Source organism: Asterias amurensis, chromosome 8, assembly GCF_032118995.1.
Source record: "Asterias amurensis chromosome 8, ASM3211899v1".
NCBI lineage: Eukaryota > Metazoa > Echinodermata > Asteroidea > Forcipulatida > Asteriidae > Asterias > Asterias amurensis.
This window is the reverse complement of record NC_092655.1, coordinates 21,774,478-21,789,384: the sequence shown is the minus strand read 5'-3', so window position 1 is coordinate 21,789,384 and position 14,907 is coordinate 21,774,478. Positions and strand designations below refer to the sequence as shown.

The 14,907-nt window shown below is 37.4% G+C and overlaps 1 protein-coding gene across 1 annotated transcript in view; it reads right to left on the bottom strand.

Annotated features, from left to right (window-relative positions):
• The window catches only part of LOC139940637 (fucose mutarotase-like), a 47,157-nt gene that overhangs the window by 7,694 nt on the left and 24,556 nt on the right, over positions 1–14,907 (bottom strand). Inside the window, exons 4-5 of the mRNA XM_071936986.1 lie at positions 10,647–10,748; positions 3,326–3,399 (exon numbers count right to left, since the gene is read on the bottom strand). Coding sequence (XP_071793087.1) covers positions 3,326–3,399; positions 10,647–10,748 — 176 coding nt within the window. The remainder of the gene's footprint in view (positions 1–3,325; positions 3,400–10,646; positions 10,749–14,907) is intronic.

Here is a 14,907-nt window from a genome sequence, read left to right as displayed (position 1 = left end):
ATTTTCTCCACACAGGTTCAAATTGGGGGCATAGACTGTTCCTCTAAGGTCTTTGACCTATATTTCTTTTTCATATTCCAGTGTGTTTGTTTGTAAGGAGGATTTCCTAACCGATAAAAGCTGGCATGGATGGGTTACTTTTACTGGGCCCTACTGTCTAATAAACAAGACCTATTATCTGGACAAATCTGACAAGAATGTCAACTATTGTGGCATTGTTTTTTAAATATTTTTGTTTTGTTTTGATGTATGTAGTCTTTTTTTTTTTATCGGTCCATCGTGTTCTCAACGACTGATTGAAGTATCCTTTGTATGTTTATGGTTAGACTTGACAAACACGGAGATAGACTAGTTGCTTTACCCTCAGGTAAATGTGACATAGTTAGCAATGACCCCCGAAGGTACAAAGTCTAACAATCAAAAGGGCAAATATGTATTTCAAATCGGACTAGCATGTGTACATGTAGGACTTTCTGGGTGTTTAATTTTTTAATTCTCAAAGTAAAATCACTTCAAAGTTATTTTTTCATCTCTACTTATTATCAACAAACCCCACATTTGTCTACCAATATTGATGTAGATCACATGGACAGCACGCCATGGCGATATTTCTCCTCCTAGGGATGTACCAAAAAAGACCGCTACCTAAAGTGACTGCTCTGCGCGCAGCCTCGCTAAAACCTTTCAAGCACTTAATGATGCTTTGTAAGATGCTTAGTACGCGCATTTCAAAATGCAAATATTTTGATGCGGTTCAAAAAAAATAATTATGTTTTTACACGGCCACCTTACAATGAGTTACACATGTCACATGATCAAAGAATAATGAGGGGGGACCAGTTGCTCTTTCACATTTTGCCTCTTTTGCGGGCTACTAGTACTATACTTGAGCATGTGCATAGAGTGGATGGCCTAATAAAAAATGTGCCATACACTGACGCATTCTAATTATCCAATGCCAGGGGTTGTAAGTGAGCATTGTGTGCTGGAAACAATGGCCCGAGGCAAGATCGATCACCCCTGGGAACAAGGTTGGTACAGTTGACAATATAAGGTTCACAGATTTGCACATTACTTTAACATCGTACAAAGACTGTTGGGACAAGTTAGCCAGAACTAGTTTTGACTTAAACGCTTTAGTTTTTAAGAAATTAATAAGAGAATTAATGTTGATCTCAAGAGTCCAAAACCTGCTGTTTGAAAATGCGAAAAACATGTTTTTTATTTCACTATTTTCTTGTGATTCCGTAGCCTTGATCAAGGCTGTTGACGTACTGTTCCCCGGCCCGGTTCGCTGCACACGCATGCAGTGCATACACAAATGTACATTACCATACATTGTACAGCGAGAACAGTGTAGCGTAGTCGTGAGAACGGTCGTGTCTTTGTATTTTCAACCTCATACACGTGGCTCAAACAACAGCCTTGATGGGTTTGTAAAGCTTTATCGGAATTCCGATAAAAGGGTATTCATGATGTGGGCGTGTCATTCTAAACATTGGCCAATCACAGGCGCGATTGAGAATGACGTATTACTGCTAGCAATCATGCCACATCCATGTGTGTGTACGCTGAAAGCTAGCTGTATATGTACATGTACTGTACTACGTGCTTTTTATAGCAGTGTCGGGAGCGTGGTGTATATTAGCTGTGATTGTAAGGGGTCTGAATGCGCTGCCGGACGGGTGAGCCGGACATGACTCGCCCGGTCGGTAATGGTGTTTAACAACTTCGAACAACTTCCGTTGTCTTGCGTTTCATTATAACACGAGGACTAGCATCATAATTACAACGTAGCTGGTAGATTTGTCCCTGAATTGGAAGCTGCTGTACTATAAGTGTAACGTTGTAGTGTAGCACTAGTAGTATGGCAAGAGTTAGTTTATGAAATTGAACTTTATTTAGTTGTTGTTCAGCCACACGCCATCTTCTACCGTCTGTCGACAACACATATTTTCGATCCCCAACTTTGATTTACCGCGAGAAACGTAATGAATAATATATTTCTACATTAAGACAAAATAAACAGCTGGGTTTCTTATCTCATCTGGTCTGTGTTTGTGCTTCAAGGGGATGGGGTGTGTTGTACTGTCATATGCCCAACACCTAAGAATTCTTACCAAGTAGCCATCTTGCCGGAAACCCATGACACCTGGATACTTTTTTAACCTTTCTCAAACACATTTCACATGGTCTAATTTTCTTCCTTCTATTTCTAAACCCATGATTGATGCATTAAACGCGGCTGTTATATTTTGTTGAAAGTTTCTGTAGTTGAGTTGCAAATTATACACCACTGATTTCCAGCGACTTACAGTTTTGTTTTACTAGTAGGGATTTCTCCCTTGCCCGCCGCCATTATTGCAACTATACTACAGCCACTGCTTGTTTACAATACGTCGACGAGCACATGTGTGCGAGTGCTTGCAGAACAACGTTGTGATTGACATCGCAGCGAGAGTTTATAGGTCAACCAACAACCAATGAGAACGGGTTGTTAGTAAACATTAGCATAATGAGCTCCGCCCTAAATTTTGGCAGATACAAAACCATCAAGGCGCTACTTGGGAGGTACCCATGTACCGTAAGTGTACCATATACAGATGGTACATGTACATGTACAGTAAGTATGTGTACATACGCTGTAGTACACGTATTATATGCACTGTGTTATGTATGGAGGTGCGCTGGCGGAATTCAGTGACGGGGACTGGGATTTTGCAGATCGCGGCTGGCTGTAGCGCCTTGATCAAGGCTAGTGATTCCGATGACCAATTGAGCAGTTTTTTTTTATGACATCATGTTGGGGTCTTTAAAGCGCAGATACTGGTCTCTGACATTATTTAATCCTTGGCTTCATTCACTTCATATTCACGGAGAACATGTTCAAGAAAAGAAGGAATGAAGTGACAGGGTTTGCCCTTAACATTTCTAGTAACTAGCCAGCAGGACCAGTTTGTTTTCACTGGTCCGTCAGCTTTTGCACTTAGTACAAAAACCATACCAAATACAGATGCTTTTCAAAACTGAACTGGCCCGTATAGGACCACTGGAAAGAATCAAAACGGGTCCTAGGGTCCAATTTCATAAAGCTGTTTTAGTGTTTAAAAGCAGAACAACTCTGCTAAGCAAGAAACGAGTGGGGTACCAGTCTCAGCAATGGTGAATGTATGGTTTGTGGCTGGTAATCTATTTTTGCTTAGCAAGATATGTTTGTGCTCAGCAAGTATTTGTGCCTACAGGCTTTATTAAATTTGGCCCAGGTGCTTGAATGGACAAGCATTTGACCACTGTTATGAGAGAGCGCTAAGTGACTGTTTCTTACCCTGTTGCCACTACAGCAAAAGCTTTCTTGGCTCTTTCATAGAACGCAAATCTTTCAATCTTCTGGATACTGACCTGAATTAATCAAAAGTGAAAAGACAAAAATTAATTATTTTATTCTTCATTAAAACACAGTTGCATGGCCAGATTTCCATTGAAAGAAATATTTGTAAAAATATTTTTGTCTCTGAAAAAAATTTGACAGATAAAAAATTCAAGTGAAAAACAGTAGATAGCAATATACTTAATAACTCAGTTCTGTACATGTACATTTGCACACTTCCAGAAAAAAAAGAAACCAGGCAAATCTGCTGCCAACTAGTGTCCCAAAAAGTTATCATTGGTAACAGTTACTACTAGGCAGTGTGAACATCAGGTAAAAACAACAAATTCCCAGAAAAAGAATAAACAATAAAAATAATGTTATGCTACTGTGGGGATATTTCACCTTAAAGTCACCTGGAAATAGAATTTCTTTTCTTTCAAACATAAGAGTATATGCTTACGAACAATAAAACAATTTTTTTAGTAATTGTTTGTCACGATTTATATGTTTAAAAAATATATAAAGTTGTTTGGGGGCTGACTCTGCCTACCCCTTTTGTGATGTCAATCGAGGCAGACTTTGCCTGCAATGCGTATAGTAAACACACGTGCAAAGTACATGTACGTCCAAGTCGTGAGTTGGTACATTTCAAAAAGTGTTTTTCTGCATTCAGCAGCAATACACCTGGTCGGCATTGCCGGAAAAAAACAATTTTTTATTTTTTTTTGAAACGTACAAGCTCACGACTTGGTCCGTACATGTACTTTGAAATTGTGTTTACTCTACGCATTACAGGCAAAGTCTGCCTCGATTGACGTCACGAACAGCGCCCTCTCGGGTCGGGGTCTACTCTTAAATTTGTAAATAACATAAGAACTGATTTTTTAAAACCTTAGTTAACTGTTTATTCACATTCCACTCATCAAAACACATATATTAGTGAAAAAAGCTTTATTTTGAAAAAATACCACTTCCAGGTGACTTTAAATGGTCTGGGTATTTTTTGTGGGACACAAAACACAATGTCCACAGATTTACATTAAACTCACACAGTTTGAAAATAATGAAGATATAAAGCTTCCCCTTAAAATATTACTTGCCGAGGTGCTGTAGTTTTTGAGAAATGAGGTGCAAGGAGACGAAGACTATTTTAGCATGTAAAACGTATTTTCGCGACATTGTTTTACTCATTGTTTTACTCATTTACTAATACATTCATCATGTTGAAAACATTTTTTTTTTTAAATAATACTTGCTGATGAGGTGCTGTAGTTTTTGAGAAATGAGTAAAACAAGTCCTGAAAATAGTTTTCGCCTCTAAAGACGAAAAATATTTTAGCATGTAAAACGTAATTTCGTGACATTGTTTTACTCATTTCTCAAAAACTACAGCACCTCAGCTAGTAATATTTTAATGTAAGCTTTCTGCTATCATTATTTTCAAACTGTGTACGTTTAATGAAAATCTGTGGACACTGTGTTTTGTGTTACAAAAAGTACCCAAATCCTTTAAAGAATTAAGGTCCTTGCATGAACGGAAAGAAACCTGCCTGCTACATGTCTGCTCCTCAGACTGACCAAAAACTGCCCTACCTTTAACTTTCTTGACCGCCCGAAATGACACAGCCATTTCCTCACTGAAATGGTTTTGATTTTTGGTTGAACAAAGAATTGACTAGAGTGGGATTCGAACCAACAACCTCCGGATTAACGTGCCGGCGCTCTACCAACTGAGCTATCTAGCCCTATATTGGCGGTGTCCCTATTTTGTCAATATCTTTGTTCGGGGGTTTTGGGCGGTCTCGTGAGTAAATGACAGTGGCCGTTTTGTTGGGCAGTCCAGGGAGTAAATGGCACAGAGTTTTGAGGCGCTCTAGGGAGCACACGGAGTACATGTAAATGGCAGGGGCATCCGGGCAGTAAAATAACTTGAGGTTTGATATTATACATGGTACAGGCAATGACATCATCTAGACAAAAAAGCTCAATGTCACTTCCAGGAAATAAACAAGAATTTTCAGAATGTTCCTGGTGCAGTTAGTCTGAGAATAAGATTCATATAATACTACTGCATCCGGGCAGTAAAATGACATAAGGTTTGATATTATACATGGTACAGGCAATGACATCATCTTGACAAAAAAGATCAATGTCATTTCCAGGAAATAAACAAGAATTTTCAGAATGTTCCTGGTACAGTTTGTCTGAGAATAAGATTCATATAATACTACTGCTACAAACAACAACAATACGCTGTACTTGTAAAGCATCTTGCACAAATATCATGAAGTGCTTTACAAGACGATATTAATATATATAATTTGGTTTGCGGTAACACCATGTGTGTATCTATTTGCCAGGTAGAGTTTGTTTTTAGAGAACTGTCTTGCTTTCTTCTTATACCGTGGGTAGATGTTCGGGAGACTTCTCAGTTCCGAAAAGAACTGTCCTGCTTTTTTAACTATTACCCGGGAGGATGGTATAGAAAATAGGCTGGAACTACTACTTGAGCTTATAGGATCGTGATTAACTGTACTAACGCGGAGTCAGTTGTTTAATTGGTCTCAACAATTCGACTGGCTCTCCCTAGTCATCGTCAGGAGACTCCCTGCTGATATTAGTAAAATTTTAAATGCTTTATACTATCGAAAGCTGTTGTAGTAAGCTGCTGTAGAATTGTAACTAAAGTTTTTAGTAACTTCAGTATTTTATGACTTTAAAATGTGAAAAATGATTACCAATAGTATACCTTCCCTTTAAAAACATCAAAATCACTTCATGATACAATGTTTCGTTTGCCATTTCAATGTTTCCAAGGTGTTCATCACAATTAAATTGTATGAAATACAGCCATCACTACCTACACATCTAGGTATTTGGGGTTTGGAGTATTTAGAAAGTTTGACAAATGAAATGTCGTGACTGAAGCATAAACACTTCCTATTCAGTTACCCGGCGGTGACCCAATAACTTCCCTCATAACAGTTTCAAATGTCAATGCGGTGGACCAATCAATTATCGTACTAAATGGGTTTTATATTCATTCATTGAATTCGATGTGACATTTCCACCATCGGACATTCCATGGAATCGGAAGTAATTTTTATATGATACAAAGATTTGTTAGGACATACATGTAACTAGAACAACTGAGTACATGTGGTTTGTGCTGAAAATTGTGAATGGTTTTTCACTATTTTCTCCTGAATCACACGGCAAATTCAGCCCGAATTTCACAAATTCGTTATTTCATTTGTTTTATTGATCACACGAAGCATGAACACTGTCTGCGACTATTTTGTCAGCTCTAGCTACTTTTCCTGCACTGGACACTATTGGTAATTACTCAAAATAGTTGTTTAGCATAAAAACTTACTTTGTAACAAGCAATGTAGAGCTGTTGACAGTATTGTAGGTTTTGAGAAGGAGGTTATTTCTCACCTAACTATTAAAGATGCTATGTCAGATTTTTGGCCCCAAACATTAAAAAAAAATTTTTTTTGAGTGAATGGTATTTTAAAGAGTATCACCCGCTCTAACGAAAAAAAGTTTAACTTTTACTTTTAATGATCAGGAACCATGACAAAAATTTAAAACGTTTCTTATAAAACACATAAGAATTGGTACGTGATATATTGTCGAGATCCTTTGAGCACTTTATTTCACTGCTACTAATAATTGGCGAACTTTTCCGAGCAATGGCTCAAATGAAAGCTTGTAACTTTCTCAACCTCCATCAAAATACCTATTGAATTTTAAATCAAAATTTGGGGTCAAATCGGCCAAAAATCTGACATAGCATCTTTAAAAGACTTCAGGTCTAAAGCCTTTCATTGGGTATCCCGAAGCACACACTTTCATTATTCTCATGCAACTTCGATGACCAGTTGAGTCAAAAATTTACAGATTTGTTGTTTTACGCATGTATGTTTAAGGATACACCAAGTGAAAATACTGGTCTCTGAATTGTACAAATTGCATAATTGATACAGTGGAGTGCATTTGTGATTGGAGAGCAGGTGTTACAACATGAAGGATCTACAAAATTCACAAGACCCCATGTGAAGTGCGGAACAACAAAACCACACTCAATAAATATCAACAGTCTCCCCCCATTTGTAGCGGACAAAAGGAGACCCAATGGAATGTTCTTTAGTCAATTCAAACTTCTAAACTCTACCCCCTCCCGTTGTTCTGTTCCTCTACTCTTTGACGGATTTATAATGTCACCAGAGGACTGTATTTTTTCCTATTCACTGTCAACTGACAGCCGTAACGCACAATTATAAATATGGAAGAGCCACATAATGGGCATGGTGCCACACAATTATAAATATGGAAGAGCCACATAATGGGCATGGTGCCAACCTAAAGTTGTGGAATTTTAATTTTCGGATAAAAAAAGAGAAGGCAACCACAGGAATGTAGTGGTGTCTGTGCTAGGCCTATATGGGAGTCAATGATATCAGGAAGTAAGGTTAGAATACCACCTGGGAGGGAGGTTACAATTCTGGGCAGTCAACTGAAGAATTCAAAAAGTGGCGGGCACACAAGTCCTTTCTTCTCTATTCTCTCCTCAAAAACCACAAGTCACAAAAGAGAACATGAAACGCGATGCCGGTACTGCCTTTGCAGAGTGGTTGGTGATAAATTAACAAAAATCACAGATTTTCTTTATCTTTACGGACAATCTTATTCATAGAGGTTGGTTTTTTTTTAAGGACTTGTCATTAAGAGCAAAATGAAAATGAAGCTGCCGCCTTTATTTCAAAAATAATTCCTTTGTTTGTTAAGTTGGTAAATGTAATAACATTCTAACGACCAATGGGGTAATTGTTGTTTAACAATGTCCGTACTATTTTCAAGTTAAATTTCAGGTGAGATAAACACAAAGTCTGCTGACCGGTTTTGTCAAAACTTTTCTCATTTCCTATTCTGAATAAGTTTTTATGATCTCTACAATTCCTGTTGTTGTACAACTTGTTAAAAAACAGCTTTGTTGTGCGTAATTGTGGGTGTATCCATATATTTTTTATTACCCTTTAAAAGGTTGTTATAAAAAGACAAACAATTGTCTACAAACAATTGTCTTTTAAGTGTTTTTTTTTGTCCTGTGATCTGATGTGTTTTTGTGGGTGGTCTTTTATTTTGCCCTGTTTTGCAGCTATAATATTTCATTGTAAAGTCTTTCGGTGGAACACAGCTCCTAACAATAGCTTTACAATAAAACTGCTTTCCTCAAATGATCATAAAATCACCAGAAAATACAAAACAGAATCCAAGGCAACACAGATATTAAAATGAACGGAGCGTGCTATTATCAAGAATGAAAAGACCAACGTAATTATTATCCCACAAACTCGAAAAAATATTGTATTAGGAGCATAAAAAGTCTTTATGTATGCAATTCTTGTAAACAAGTCAATTGACGGAGGAAATTATGATCATACAATGAACCTGTTTTGAATCAAACAATAAATGAAACAATTATTTCATAACCAACAACAGGTGATTTTGGGGGCTATAACTAAATATAGCTACACAACCTTTGTACACAAATCAGCTTGACTCTTTCACCACACAAACATATGAACCTAAATTACTTCTAGACTTTTGACACAGTGAAATATTTCTCTTCTATATAGCAGAGAAAAATAATGCACAAAATGTTTCAATAACTTCCCTAATAAACAAGATTTTCTACTCAATATTAGCAGTTTGTGTGCACAAAAAACTCAGTCTAAATTTGTTGCTATGCAAATTTGCTGGATGAATTTGATCCCTGTGATCTGAGAATTTGACGCTCATCTACATTGGAAGAAATAGGAATGATATTTGGTCCTTTGAAAAAGTATGTTACGGAGAGCACAAGGGCTGATCTTAGGCTCTAACAGACACCTCAAGCTATAAAATCAAATGTTGTCAGATTTTTCCAGGGGCAAAAAAAGATCAGAAAACAGACAAAAGTAGGAATAATGTAAGGCCTGAAGAAGAAAAAAACTGAGACAATTTTCAAACAGAACTATTGCATAACACAAGCGGGAGACCATGGTTACTGATGAGTAGTATACTAATTTAGCTAGGAAATGGTTTATAATGATAAGTTATTAGTTTAGTTAATATAAGAGTTTAGTTAAGAAATAGGTAAGTCAAGTTAAAAAACTATCCAGTTAAATTAGGCCGATTTAAACAAAAAATAAGTTTTACCAAAATACTCATTTTTCTTAGCTTCTATTTGATCCAAATCTATTTAATATTTGAAAAAAAGCTGAACGGTAACAAGTTACCCATCCACAGATTGGTCATACACATGTGTTTTTTATCAGGGGATTTGAATATTTGGTTGCATTGAAACTTTTAATGGCTATTTTTTTGTTGAGGACTAAGCCCAGAGATTGGAAACTTGACCGTGGGTGGTTGTTAAATACCGGACAACAAGAGATGGGGGCAATTCCAAATTCCTATCACAAGTTTCAATTACTTATAAACGTCAAGTGTACAATACAAATCCTGGATTTCTTGTTTGTGTGGGTGCATAATTTTCTCATGGAAATAGTTTGTTCGAACCAAGTAAACCAACCAAACATGGTTAAAGGAACACGTTGCCTTGGATCGGACAAGTTGGTCTATGAAAAGCTTTGAAACCGTTTGTTATGAAATGCATATGGTTCGGAAGATGTTTTAAAAGTAGAATATAATGATCCACACAAGTATCATTCAAAATTGCACGGTTTTCATTTTACGTCGCGAACTAACACGAGGTAAAACGAAAACGAGGTAAAACGAAAACCACGCAATTTCGAGGCATATTTGTGTAGATCATTGTATTCTACTTTTACAACATCTTTCTAACCATATCGATTTTATAAAAAACATTTACAGGACGCTTTCCAAAGACCAACTCGACCGATCCAAGGCAACCTGTTCCTTTAAGTTTGAAAAAAAAAATTAAAAAATCAACTGACATCACATGAGGATACTGTCTGCCATTTCGGGAGTCAAATTTTGTGTTAAGAAACACAAGACTCTTGGCTAAATGCGCATGGCACTCTATAACACTCTGGGAAATTGACTCCCAAAATAGCGCCACCAAGAGTTCTTGCGGTGATGAAGTCACCCAGGGCCTATGTTAAGCAGGAGGTTGCAGGTTCAAGTTCTGCTCAAATTTTTAGTTTAACCCAAAAATAAGTGGAAATTAAATAAATTTTCCCCCTTTGTCAAGTCAACAGCAGAAGAGCCAATGTAAATAGACTTGATGCATGGGAAAGACACTTACTTTTTGTTCTTCTGAAGCATCTAGAAGACGTTGATATTTGTCCCAGACGGGAGTCGGTAGTTTTTCGTCCTTGTGCTTCTCTACAAGTTCCATCACCATGGCCTTGAGGTAATAACACAACAAAATAAACGGTTACAGATAATCGTTTTGTGCTGTCAGTGCAAAAACGTTGTATCTCCTTGAAGGCAGTGGACACTATTGGTAATTACTAAAAAATAACTATTAGCATAAAACCTGACTTGGTAATGAGTAATGTGGAGCTTTTGATTAAACACTGTGAGAAACGGCTCCCTTTGAAGTAACGCAGTGTTCGAGAAAGAAGTAATTTTCAACAAATTTGATTTTGAGACCTCAGACATAGATTTTGAGGTCTCGAAATCAAGCATCTGAAAGCATACAACTTTGTGTGACAAGGGTGTTTTTTCTTTCATTATTATCTCGCAACTTCGACAACCAATTGAGCTCAAATTTTCACAGGTTTGTTATTTTATGCATATGTTGAGATACACCAAGTGAGAAGACTGGTCTTTGACAATAACCAATAGTGTCCAGTGTTATTTTAAAGACACTAAAGCACTTAAGTCAAGGCCAAATGTGAATATCAAGAGCAAAGAAGTACATGTAATGGGGGCATTGATTTAAAAAAGAGTTATTGAAATACCAAATTTGGATACATTGAGAAGCACATATAAGCAGAGAGAGTAAGAAGGTGATTTGGGCAGGGCTTGAACCACCCCCCCCCCCCCAAAAAAAAAAAAAAAAAGGAATTATAAATAATAAATTAATTAGAAGAAAAATTTATTTAAAAAAAGCCTACATCATAAATACGATCGACAACAAATAGTCCAGCTAATCAATGCTTAGAGATTTACCACTCTCACAGGAAACAGTCTGAAGTAGTGTATGTCATTTGAATTAAACCATTACCTTTTTAATTATCTCATCCCATTTTACTTAATTGTTTTCAGGTATTTACTCCTTCCTGTTATGGTAGAAGCCACATTGTTCACTCTTTTCATTATAGTGCTACCTTAATCCCCCTGTTTGTTGAATTAATAGTGTCAAATTTTAAACGATGTCAGACTTGAATGAATTCATTTGTACTAGAATACCGATTCACTCCAGATGAAATGCGTACGTGCATTCTGTCCGTGCATTCTGTCCGTGAGGTGGTGAGTCTGTTAGGGGAGGTTACAGCTAAGATCTTTAAAATGACAAGTATTGTCCTTAACAAATATTGGCTTTGAATCCTTTCAAACTTAAGTACTAGGCAATACCTGTACAATTCTTAAACAGGACTTACATTATTGCATCAGAAGAAAGAAATGAACATTTTAAGGATTCAAGCTGTTGTTCTTTACACAATTACCGGACAAAACTCAGATTATAAGAAGTGGAGTGCTTTTTGAGAAGCCCTTAGTTTATTGAATAGGATATGAATGGCTTACTTGTCTGGGGCTGGACAATGCTTTAAACCCCTCTTGACTCAACTTGTTCTTCTTTTATTGCTTAAGCTTTGCTTTATTACGCCACATGTCACCTTTTGTGAACCCTACACAAACACTAGAAAGTTTCTGTTTCAAAAGTAGCCATGCGCGTCACAACCATCTCCATTGTCCAGGAATTTCATCATAAGGCCGCTATTCATCTCTTAATTAATAGACCGTGTTTAATGTCCATTCATCCTATGACATCAAGTTACTTCCGTTTAGCTGTGGTGCTTTACTGACTCCCCGATGATACGAAGACGGTTTGCTTAAACCTCAGTGAATCAGTTCCTTACAATATGACTAGAGATCATTTGTCCATTATCCCTCCTCTCAACCAGCGATAAACCAAAGCCTAAGGCATGTTTATTTATTCCGTTGCTTCCGGGCTGTGGTTAGGCACTGGCGGCAGGGAGGGTCCAACTTTCCAATGAGGTTTCAAATTGGGAGGTCACCTGTCCAACGGAAAATGCCGAACAAAAAAGAGACGGCACGCGCTTCAAACACTGGCGCATTCCGATTGATAAGGTTCTCTTTCATTCATAAAAATATGAAGTGTAAACAGAAGGCGTGTCTGCGCACAATAGAAGCACCTGGCAAAAGGTCCCAAATCTGGCTCCATTCCAAGTGCTAATATAAAATGTTTGTAAGGTAAACATGAGCAGTAACCACAGAGCTTGTTTGTTGTTTATCACTGTGGTAATAGACAAGGATATTATTGTAAATTTTTTAATGAAGATTCTGGCGCAAGTACAGGTTATGTTATTGAAGCAATACTTGGTAATCATTGTTTACAAGTGGAACCTATCAGTGCCCTAAAGGAAGGAAATCTTCATCTTCAGTAACCTCGAACCTACACTAGGTACTAGAATATCAATTCCTTCCGTTGGGAAGTCCAAACATGGGCACACAATAACAAGACTCTGTTCCGAACAATTTTGGCGGAATGATTTGACAACTTGGTAGATTCTTCACTGACAAATCCCTGATAATAGTTGTCCACAAACTTAGTTTTACACCAGTGGTTTTCAATGCTTTAATCATAATAGAGAGTGAAAAACGGGCGTAACCACAAACCTTGATTTTGGAGCGGGTGTTCATAATGGAGACTTACACACAGATTTAAAACATTGTTAACAGCATTTATCGAGAGAACTATATGCAACGCTGCAGTGTACCCTTTGTATGTTTGTTGTCTAAAATAAGCCTTTGAGAACGACTCTGCTAGGGTCAAAACGCCTGGCCACCAACTATTTTTTTTGCACTGATACCATAGTTCCTTGTGGTTGGTAAGCAGTTTGCAAGAGCTAAAAACACTGTTTTTTAATCTATAAAAGTACAATTTTATCAAGGTTCTGTATACTGACGATTGGTCAAGCGTTACACACTCTAGAATGATATTTAAACCTTGTACATTCCATTCCCTGACACCTTTTGGATAAAGCGCTACAATACAAAAGGAAAAAGCACTGACATCAGCTAATAAAGGAACTTTTTTGACCCCCCCTTAGGGGGCGACCTAAAACTAAAAGAATGTAGGTGGGCAGGTCAGAAATCTTCTTTTGACGTCACTCCGTTTTGTTTTCTGCTCATTTTAAAAAACCTCACCAGACAAACAAAAATATCTTTGTGTACCCATGGATTTAATCTGCACGGTTTCTTGTTGGAATTTATCCTTCTAATTGTCCAAGCACGATCCCGGCACTTTGGTGGGTGTCGTGCCTTAAGTCTATACTCAAACTTAGCCCACAGGGCGTCCTCTCCTAGGTTTCCCCCCAAAAGGGGTGAAGCTATTTGGGTACGAATGGAAAGTTCTACACCCACTGAATAAAATAAACAGAAGCTTCATAACTGCGCATCCATGGCTACAAACTATGCGTCGTAACCAGTTCAAACAGATTCCTTGCATTCCGATTGAGGCTAAAAATACCTGTCCTCTTTGTGACGCGTTTAAAATTAAATTCTGATGTATCTTTTCCAAACAATGACAGAGGAGCCATTTTAGGCTGAGAAGGTTTCCAGTATTGTTTTGATTAATTTTTTCTATTGAATGAATCTCTGGTCGTCAAGGTAAATCAGACCCTATAAATGATGAATCACATTCTTAAAATAGTACCAATGACCTCTGACCTTGTAATTGTCTTTTAATAAGGAAGTAAATGAAAGCGATTTGTTCTCAAATGGGCCGTTTAAAACCAGCAGGGTCGATTGTAGACCATGTGTAAATGGGCCGTTTAAAACCAGCATGGTCGATTGTAGACCTGAAATAGGACAAAGCGGAAGGTTTGAAACGGCTGTTTACCGTAGAGTCTGAGAGTCAATACTCTTTTATTCCCAATCATAAATGCCTTTCCATTAAAAACCCTTCACAAAGCCTTTGAAAGTTGATAACAAATCGGACAGTTTACAGACTATGCGTTGAATTTCAATTTCAATAAAAGTTGGGCACTACCTACATGTTGCTCCTCACACACAGTGTAAGCTTAGCCCTTGCACAACCAAAATATGCAACCTACCAACTTAAACTGGGACGTGATTTTTGCACACCCCGCACAGTTATTTGATTAGGCTCTCTTTTGACTCCATTCCACCAGACCTTGTTTTTAAAAACACTCGCCATATGACCTCCTTTGACCAATCAGAAGCTATGAGTGCAAATTAATAATTATGTTAACCATTAGATGCTTTGTATCCGTGTATCTAGAATGAAATCAAATAGAAAATACTTGTTTAAAATTTTTTTTATAAAATGCAGAGAAACAGTAAAAACTGAA